This window comes from Nelumbo lutea, chromosome 2, assembly GCF_056320005.1.
Source record: "Nelumbo lutea isolate HS-2025 chromosome 2, American lotus-T2T, whole genome shotgun sequence".
NCBI lineage: Eukaryota > Viridiplantae > Streptophyta > Magnoliopsida > Proteales > Nelumbonaceae > Nelumbo > Nelumbo lutea.
Window position 1 is genome coordinate 69,166,953 of NC_142685.1, and position 10,837 is coordinate 69,177,789.

Genomic DNA, 10,837 nt, shown 5'->3' on the forward strand with positions numbered 1-10,837 from the left:
AGATACAAGAAACAACAAAGCTTAAACAATATTAAAATCTAAATACACTGTTTAACCTCTCGCAGCAATATTAGGAATCACATCCAATCCGCATTATATCATAAGAATAGAAAAAGATCAATGCAAATCCAGTAACCAATTAATTTCTCCCAACAATTAACTAAACGAAATTCCACCCGTTATCGTGTGTGTCAAATTCACACAAAACGAAATTCAAGATAAATGGCAATTGCTCCATTTTCAATGCAATCAAAACATCAAATATCTGCAATTAAACAACCAAAACGTCGTCCTTTTCAATGTCCAAAATTAAACCCATATTCTTCTTCATCTTAGAAACAAAATTAAATGGACCCAACTACAATAACAGTAACAACTATCAAAAAAAGGGAACCGAAAAGAGGGGACCTAGCTTTCTTCCCATTCAACTCACTAACGCTCAACAGTTCAGTATCGCCGAGGACCTCCTCCAGGGGCACCGGACCTAGCGAATGCCGAGGAAGGAGCGAGAGCTGGTTCGGCCTGCTTGACGACGCCGGGAAGATCAGCCATTCCGAGAGCAGCAAGCATGTCGATGGTCTCCTTGTCGACCTCGATGAGATCCGTCTTGATGGCGGACTCATCAGGAACGAAGTCCATACGACGCTCGCGCTCCTCTTCTTGGAGTTTCAACGAGATCCCACGAACCGGGCCTCTCTGGATTCGCTTCATGAGGTGGGTAGAGAAGCCGGCGATCTTGTTGCGGAGACGCTTGGAGGGAATGATGGCGACCTCCTCCACGATCTTCTTGTTGGTGTGGAAATCCAGGGTCATCCGAGAGTAGTACCTCTCAATCAGCTGCCGCGAAGACTTCTTCACGGTCTTGGTGCGAACTCGACCCATGGCGACTTCTGAGGGAGAGCTGGCTTACCTGCAACCTGCGAAGAAAACAAAGAGATAGAGCAGAGAACGAGAGGGGTTGCACAGGATGAAAGGGTTTTTAGTACTAGGGTTTCGTCTGCCCTATATAAGAGAGCACACAATTTCACATTCCCTTGTTACCCTCAACTTTTTGTGTTATTGACAAAACAACCGTCTCCAATCCAAAGGCCCAGGTTTCTCTATGAACTACGAAGGAAGGATTTGAAAGCGGGCTCAATGTTCTTTTATTTAAAAAATTTTGGCCCATCATAGTTATTCTATTTGTAATTGTAATATTATTTCACTTAGGAAAAATGAATAGAATTTTAAATAAAACATTTATCACTCTCATCCCTAGGTGTGGGAACGGACTCGATTAACAAGTTTATACCTTTAAGCCTTTGTAATTTTCTCTATAAAATCATCGCTATGATTCCAGTTGATAGAGTTTAAGCCCTTCTTGGACAGACATCATTTTCCTTTTCTAAAGTTCCTTCATCCCAAGTAGGCAAATCACTAACAATGTTCTAATTACCCATGAAATTCTCCATTCAATGAAGAATAAGAAAGGTAAGATAGGGGTTATGGCTTGCAAAATTGATATGGAGAAAGTGTATGATAGACTTGATTAGAGTTTTATTGAGGGTATACTTAGGAGATATGATTTCCACCCCAAATGGATTGGTTGGGTGTTGAAATGTATTAAGTCAGTTTCATACCAGATCCTTATTAATGGTGTTCCTTCCAAGGAACTCATACCCTCTCGAGGAATTAGACAAAGAGACCCACTCTCTCCTTATCTTTTTGTGCTTTGTGTTGAAGCATTAACAAGGAATCTACAGGAAGTCTCCCATAATCATGGGAAACTTATTGGATGTAAAGCCTCGAGATATGGCCCGTGCATTCCAATTCTTCAATTTTCAAATGATTGTCTTATATTTGCAATGGCCAACATTCAAACTTGCTTGACTATCAAAGATATTTTGGATAAATTTGCAAAGGCCTTTATCTAGGTTCCCAACTTCAGTAAGTTGAACATCATCATATCAGAGAATATTTATCCAAGATTACAAAAAAATTGTAAAGAATTTTGAATATTCCGCTAGGCAATAAAACTGATCTTTATTTAGGAGTGTCAGTCTCCTCTAACAGGTACTGTAAGAAGACCTTTAACTTTCTAAATGAGAAGATCGAGAAAAGACTTGCTGGGTGGAAAAGAAACACTTTGTCTCTTGTAGGAAAGATCACGCTCCCCAAGTCCTCGACAAGTATGATCCCCTAATATATCATGCAAGCCTTCAAAATTCCCAAAAATACCATAGAGGAGATGGACAGGAAGCAAAGAGAGTTTCTTTGGAAAAGTAATAACGATAGAAAACCTATACATTTGGTTAACAAAGTCTGTACTTTAAAACAATTGGGAGGAATGCGACTAAGGAATCTTTGGTGGACTAACCAATCTAACTTGGCCAAACTTGGATGGAGAATTTTGAATGAAAAGGATAATCTCTAGGTCTAGGTTGTAAAATAAAAATACCTAAGGATGAAGGATTTTTGGGACCTAGACATCAAGAAGGGTTATTCATGGGCATGGAAAGGCATTATTTCATCAAGAAACCTTATTAAATGTGGTATTGGTGTTGTTATCATTGGCAATGGTAACACAACCATATTCTGGTTGGATAACTGGGTTGATGGGGGACCCCTTGTTAATGAGGTAAATAAAGATACCATTACTGATATTAATCTCAAAGTTAGTGAGGCAATTAACAAGGAAAAACTCACATGGGATAAAGCAAAAATCTATAGTTTGGTCCCTATTTCTGCTTGGAATAAAATTAAGGCAATTTTTATCCCGTCTAGTGAGACTAGAAACAAACAAATTTGGAGACCCAACCTGAATGACAATTTTTTCCATTAAATCAGCCTACAATGAAGCTTGCATTATGAATGGCAATAACCTCGAAAATTGGAATGGTTCCAAAAAAGTGTAGGGTATGAAAGCCCCTCGTAAGTACACATATTTCTTATTCTTGCTTCTCAATCTAAAGCTGCCACTAAAAAATTGCTAATTTTGAGAGGGTTGAATATTGATGGTTCCTATGTGATGTGTGGTGAGGAAGAAGACACATACCACATTTTTATAAATTTCCCTTTTGCTAAACAAGTATGGAATATTGCTAAAGACTCCCTCCGGATTTCTAATGACTTCAACGACAATATTTGTGATTGGTGGAATCACATCTTAAGTAATAATGGAATGGATCCAGGTGGCTCCTATAAAAAGGAGAAATTTGTACTTCTCTTACAACTTTGGAAGAATCACAAAATATGTGTTTTCAAAAATAGGAGTTTGCCTCCCTCTATTATCATTGAAAGGGCTTATAATACATTTTTGAAGATCCATGAGGTGAATGATGGAAATCAAAGTAGTTTGAGAAAGAAGAAAGTTATTCCTGTTAGATGGAATAGTCATGATTTTGAGGCTACTAAAATTAATTTAGCTACAATGATTGTAGTTTTCCCTAGCTTGTAAGCCTTGAAATCCAAAATATGATCCAGGTGATCCCTAGCAAAACAAACAACTAAGCAGCCCCAACTAATACATGAGGTTGCGTGGGAGGCCCACAATCTTAGCCTTAACTTTCCTAACAGGTTCATCATCATCAAAGGAGATTCGAAGCTAGTTATTGACAGTTTGAAAAGGATTTCCAGCCCCCCGTGGAGAGTGTGTCCAATTATTAAAGAGTGCATCGCTTTAAAGGAGAGACTAGAGGGAACTATTAAGTATCAACACATCTATAGAGAAGGAAATATTGTTGCAGACTAGAAATCTAGCCATATACACACCAACGAAACATCTTTCAGCTCCATTCCTAGGCCTCTAAGTGTAATTGCTTGTTTTGATTTCTGGGGACATGCTACCTCTCGTTTTGTGTAGCCCCTTTCTAGTTCTATAAAAAATTAAAAAAAAAAGGCCAAAGGGCTGCACATGTCCTAGGCCTGGTATGAAAATGATATATGTATTCGATAAAAATTGAAGAGGCCCAAACCATGGCCTTCATGCCCAAATGAATAACCCTATTGTTCTTCTTAAGCCCTAAAAATGAAGGTAACATGGGTCAGGTCAATTTAAATCCAATCCAAAGAAGTTTTAATGGATTGAATTTGATTGAAGGTTGGATTAGGATTTTTTTGGTAAGAAACCAAATGTTCTTGAGCCTAACAACATTAGTAACTTCTCAAGTTAATTGGCATAACCTTGACTTCATAGGTTAGAAATTAGTCCTACTAGTCAAGCCAATGGTGAATTAGCTTTAATCATTTGGCCAATTTTAAAGGCTTGTGGTCAAAATCCAATAAAGCCTTGTAAAAAATGAGGGAAAAAGAAAAAAAATGTTTTCTTAAAGTTAGAAGTAATGGTTGAGCTAGTTGTTTGCTTGGGTTATTAAAATTTGTTCACCAAGAGGTCTCCAAATACATAACAAGCCACAAGTTCAGGTTTTACAGTCCTCATGCAAGCAAGGACCTGTCCATGGAGAATATGATATCCATAATCTTAAATTTCCAAAAAAAAGGACCCAAGTTGATGTCATTAGATTGATTCTCTCAGATTAAATAGAAATATTTTCTCACAAAATCAACTTATTGTATCCCATTTAAATGGCTTATAGTAATACCTAAATTTATGTCAATTTGGAAAGTGGCAAATTTAGAAAATTTTGAAGATTCAGTCTTAGTAAATAAAGAAAAGGGAAGCAATAAAAGGAATTGTGAAGAGTATCCTAAGAAATCCTTTGTAGAGAGCCAAGTTTTGTTGGATGCTTGTGATGGGTTGTCTAGGCCCACAAAGTGACACAAGTATCTGGCATGACAAAGTCCAATGGACCATGGTACTTGTTCTACTTCGAGAGCCAAGGTGGTGGGTCACAATTCACCACCAATGGCCCAATGAGCCTTATGGCTTGGAACTATCAAGGGGGTGGAAGCTCCCCAACAGTTCATCGTTTACAAAATCTCCTTTTGAGATTCAAGCCAATTATCTTTTTTATTATAGAGACAAAAAGCTCATTGAAGAAATCTGAAAAACTATTTCAATTTTGTAAAGATTACCAAGTGCATATTGTAGAACCTAATGGTACTACCGGTGGTCTTTCGCTAGGCTGATTAAAGAATTTGCATGTGGATGTTTTGACCTCTTATGAAAATGCTATTGCCATTAGAATTTCAGATTGGTCGAAAGGATGTGTATGGGGTTTACTCTACTATTACACTCAACCAAACAGAGAGGGTTGTCCGAATTGTTTAGTTGATACTAAAAACTTCTCTCTTACCACTTCCAATCCTTGGTGCTTGTTGGGGGACTTCAATTTAATTGCAAATGCTTTTGAAAAAGTAGGGGGAAATAAATTGTCTTTGTCACAAACAAACCTATTACAAAAGTTAATGAATGAGTGTAACTTGCTTGATATGGGCTTTAATGGGCTAGGTTTTACATGGTGTAACAAGTGTGCACCAAACCATCTTATCTTTAAATGTTTGGACAGGCTTTTAGCAACTCCTGAATGGGTTCAAATTTTTCCAAAAGCAATTGTTCATCATCTCCCAATAATAGCTACTGATCATTCACCACTAGTTGTTCATATTGTATCCACTATTAAAGGGAAAAATCATTTCTGTTTAGAGGAATACTGGACAAGGTAAAAAGGATTTGTGGATCAATTTTCTTCTGTTTGGGCTGAAGCGCAAGGCTCCTGTCCTCAAAATTTGTGCTCATCTAAGTGTTCTATGTTCAAATATGATCAAAACATGTTTGGTCAAATAGCCCAACGAATTCACTCTCTTGAGAAGGAACTGAATCGTATTCATAATTTCTGGAGTTCTACTTTTGACCCTAAGTCTGTTGAACTAGAAATAAATATAAGGAGAGAGCTTGAAAGTTGGATGCATAGAGAAAAAAAAAAACTACTGGAAGCAGAGAGCAAGAGTGAAATGTCATTTGGAAGGTGATAGATTTACAAAATTCTACCATATTACAACCTCAAATAAATTTCAAAAAAAATCGTCCATTGGCTTAAAGACTTACCTGTCAATTGGTCATTTTCTCAACAAACCATCCTCTCTACCTTTTCCTCTTATTTTCAAGGCCTTTTTCACATGTCTACTCCAAATCTTGATGATTTTAGAGGACTAACCCTTGTTATTCAGCCTTTAACTAATGATTTTTTATGTTAACTGCCAAATTCTGAAGAGATTAGATTTGCTTTATTTTCTATTCGCCCTTCAAAAGTATCATGCCCAGATGGTATACATGCCTTTGTTTGTCAGAAATGTTGGCATATTATTGGTGGAGAACTTATTTTGTTTATTGAAGACTGCTTCCGAAATCCAAGTAAAATCAAAGAAATCAACCAAACTGCTATTTGCTTGATCCCAAACGTTCAAATAGTAGAAGAGGCTAGGGATTTTAGACCCAACGGGTTAAGTAATGTCATCTACAAGATTATTGCTAAGTTGTTGACTCAGTGGATGAAACACATTATTCTATCACACATCTCCCCTTATCAATCAACTTTCACTCCTAGTAGACAAATTGCAGATAATTCCATCATTTGTCAAGATGTTATTCATACAATGAAGAGACAAAAAAGGTAAAACTTTTTATTTTATGCTAAAATTAGATCCCAATAAGGCATATGATATAATGGATTAGTCATCTTTAATGACTATACTATAGAGTTTAGGTTTTGCTTATCACTTTTGCTCCTTACTTTTTCATTGTATTTTTACTCCCAGTCTTGTTGTGATGGTTAATGGGCAACTTGAAGATTTTTTACTCCTCAAGGACTAAAACAAGGTTGTCAATTGCCACCTTACTTGTTCATTCTAGGAGCTAAGGTTCTCTCTCATCTGCTTCAAAGCAAACTAGATTCTAAAGAATTACATGGAATTCGCTTTGGTAGAATTGGTATGCGTCTAAACCACCTTCTCTTTGCTGATGTTTTACTAATCTTTGGTAAATGTTCCCTTCGTGAAGTTGATTGTATTAAAAATCAATTGGATACTTTCTGTAAGTGGTCGAGGCAAAAAGTTAGTTATCAAAAGTCAGCAATCTACTTCAGCTCAAACACACATAGACACATGAGATTGAGAATTGCTTCAAACCTTGGGGTTAGAGTTATGGGCTCAACCGAGAAATATCTTGGCGGCCCAATTTTTGTTGATAGATCCAAAAGTATTGGGTGGAATTTTCTTGTTGATAAAGTCTAAAGTAAACTTCAGAGTTGGAAAGCAAATACTCTTTCACAAGTTGGGCATACAGTAGTAATAAAATCAACTTTGAAGACCATACCTACATATCATATGCAAACTGAATTCATGCCAAAAACTTTGTGTGCAGAGATAAATTATGTAGACTTTTGGTGGAGCGGACATACTAGGCCAAGACCAATCTATCTCAAGTCCTGGAGCTTTATTTTACATCAAAAAGATATGGGTGGTTTGGGCCTTACAGATGTTGAGTGGAAGAACAAAGCTCTTCGGGTAAATTTTGTTGGCGTTTTTGCACTAAAGAGGAGCCTCTCTAGGTCAGACTTCTAAAAGCAAAGTATCTAACAAATCATTCCTTTTGGAGTGTGAAAGAGAAGGGTCAAATTTCCCGCACTTAGGCTTGTATTCTCAATTCATGGAAGTTACTTCTCAAAGGTTGTAAGTGGATCAGAGGGGATGGCTATAAAATTAGTATACTTCATGATCCATGGCTTTCTATTGAGGTACATGTCTCTTTTGAAGCTCACCAGGATCTCATCTCCAATTGCAAGGTTGAAAACTTCATTGACCACATGCAAATGACTTGGAGAGAAGAACTTATTACACATTTCTTTTCCTCATCTACTGTACAATGTCAGCTCTCGCTCCCTACATCTAAGAAGATGGATCGATTGGTGTGGACTCCAAGCCCTCACGGACGATTTACTACTTCCTCTTGTTTAAAATTATTTTCTCTCAACAAACCAAGCTCGTCAATGACCAATTATATAACTAGGAGCGTTGCATTCATCGAATCTTACCTACAAAGGTATGTCTCTGTCGTCATATCAGTGACATTGATCCAACCTATCAACTTTGTGGAGAGAATGTTGAAACCATAGAACACATCCTCCTCTATTGTCTAATGGTCCAACCAATTTGGTTTGGTTCTATTTTGAGCTTGAGAATAAAGCTCTATCCTAATCAAATCCTAGTTGAGTGGTTGATGTCTTGGTGGAAGGTAGAGAAAAATTTAGATACCCCTGTATTTCTTCATGGTGACACTATCCTATGATTGATTTGGAGGCAGAGGAATAGCACCATCTTTAATAATAAACCTTTCAATCAATAAAATATTATAAAACATTCTCAAGGTTTAGGTTTATGTGATGTTTACTTGAAGAATGGAAAAAGTTGATACTCTTCCACTACTAAGACTACATTTCCTACTCAAAACCACTCTTGGACTAAACCAAGTATTGGCTGGTTGAAAATGAATATTGATGGTGCGGTAAGAGAAAATAAAATTGGAGATGGTATTGTTATCAGAGATCATAGAGGTGTTCATATTTATTCTCGTGCAATTCCTCTCTCAGTTGATTCCCATCTTCAAATTGAATTCCTTGCATTCCTCATAGGTATCAAATTTTCCATTGAATTGCAGCTTAACAACGTGGCTTTTGAAGGTGATACTAAACAAGTAACTGACCTCTTGTTGGTGGATTCCTCAACCCCACCATGGTGTGTTAACACTATTATTGAATATTGCAAAGGTCTTTTATCACGCCTCTGTTCATTCTCAATTATTCAAACTAAAAGGATAGGATGACAAATATGGCAGCCCACATAGTTAATCAAATTGCTATTAATGTTTCTTCTATTACTACTTGGTCAGCTTGTCCTAATTTTTTGACCATTATTGTTTCCTCTAATATGCTTAATTGAGATAATTGAAAGCCCTCCTTTGCTAAAAAAAGATATTTAAATTTGGTGAGTCCCATGTCAATCATTATGCTCAAACAAAAGGAAAACATGGCCAAGCGAGCATAAATTCAAACCTTCTAGTTGGGCTCACCTAATGATGAACCTCTATAAATTGAGAAGAGAACAAGAGGTAGGGGACAACACCTTAATTTGGGTTAGGAATCTCAACCCAATCCATCTTACACCCACTAACTATATTGTGTGAATGATGTAGTTCTATGGGCTTTACTTTGCTCCTATCATGGTTGAACAAGCGTCTAATGACCTATTTATTTTTAAATCTAAACCCTAAAATTTTAAACCCAAATCCTAAAACCTAAAACCTAAAGAACCACAAGTTTGATCAAGTGAAGTCCTCTACAATATTCTCATTCATATGGAAATCCAGGGTCATCCAAGAGTAGTACTTTTTCATGGTCTAAGTGCAAACTTAGCTCATGATGGCTCCTAAGTGAGTGGTAGTTTACTTGAAACTTGCGATGAAAACAAATAAAGAGAAGAGTACCAAGCAGGGTTGAAAAGAATGCAAGCATATCTAATACTAGGGTTTTCTTTGCCTTATATGAAAGCATGCATTTACATATAACCCTTATTACCCAACTTTTTGCACATTGACAAAAACATCTATAGTCCCTATCCCAACTCCAAAGGGCTCCACATGAGTTGTGCCTAGTTTGATATACTTGATAAAATTTAAGAGGCCCAACCCATGGCTATGCATTATATGATCCAAATTCAAGCCCAAATGTATAATTCTATTGTTCTTTTCTTTTCTTGTCATGTGCTATATGCTAGATCTGTGGATGGTAGAAAGAAGGAAAGTAACATGATAAATATCATGTGTGTGTGTGCATGTATATATACATAGAGAGAGAGAGAGAGAGTCTTTTTCAAAATTCATGATACACAATTTTTTTGGTATGTTACGTATTGTGTTCATGTGTATTGATACTTTAAGTCTCGGTTTGAAGGCTAAAAACCAATTATGGCAAAAATTAACTTGAAGCCTAGGGTATTTGGAGTTCTAAATTAATTTGATAGGTGGAATTTTTCTTGGTTTTTCAAACTTGAAATCAAATATGACCATGGGCTGATTTGGCTTGGGACTAAACCAGTGGTAAGGGCTATAGCTTGGCTTAAGGCCTATAACTTTGAATATTATATATTATGTAATATAAAATAAAATACATGTATATATATATATATTCCAAGGATTAAAATATTTATACACCCAATACCCTCAAGTGGGTATTGATATGGCCGATACATAGTGGTTTTTTACTTTTTAACTATTTTTACATGTATTAGAGGGTATCATTCATCATTTTAAGGTTTTAGTTATTTTTTAAAATCTTCGTATCCATTTATCTAAGCATATCTAGGTACAACGGTACCAATATGATGCACCCAATACATGGTATACCATATTGATATTTTAATCCTTGATCTATACCACAATTAGAAGTGTGAATGAGAGTGTGGAACTTTTGTTTGACTAAAACACCCCAATTTTTTATTTTGGTCCCTCTTTAATTGTAAGGGCATAAATGTAATTTGATCAACCACTTCAAATCCTTCTCATTATGTTTTATATTTAAAGTATTAACTTCCATTAACAATCATTGAATCCTATTCTTGAATAGATTGCCCTATTATTGAATTCGGTCCCTCGCTAATTTTGAGGGCACAAAATATAATTTGAACTACTGTATTTTTCCTAATTCAATTCCCTGTCTTTAAGTATTGTGTTTAGAGTATTAACTCCCATTATTTCATTGAATCCTATATTAATTAATAATATTAAAGAAAAACAAGTGTGACAATTCAACATTTTGGATCATTATGTGTCAACTATTGATGTCATTACTAAATAATAATGAAAATTCAAAAGATGAAAAATACACAAAAGCATAAAAAAATAAAA

The 10,837-nt window shown here is 36.1% G+C and overlaps 1 protein-coding gene across 1 annotated transcript; it reads right to left on the reverse strand.

Moving 5' to 3' along the window:
- Positions 1-212: 212 nt before the first annotated feature.
- Positions 213-947, reverse strand: LOC148871397 (small ribosomal subunit protein eS17-like). Its single transcript, XM_088967790.1, has one exon. The coding sequence runs from the start codon at positions 880-882 to the stop codon at positions 448-450; it is 435 nt and encodes a 144-aa protein (XP_088823916.1). The 5' UTR covers positions 883-947; the 3' UTR covers positions 213-447.
- Between the last annotated feature and the right edge of the window lie 9,890 nt (positions 948-10,837).

What these genes read in the sequence shown, in the direction of transcription:
- LOC148871397 (XM_088967790.1), bottom strand. Translation starts at nt 882, where the DNA reads ATGGGTCGAGTTCGCACCAAGACCGTGAAGAAGTCTTCGCGGCAGCTG.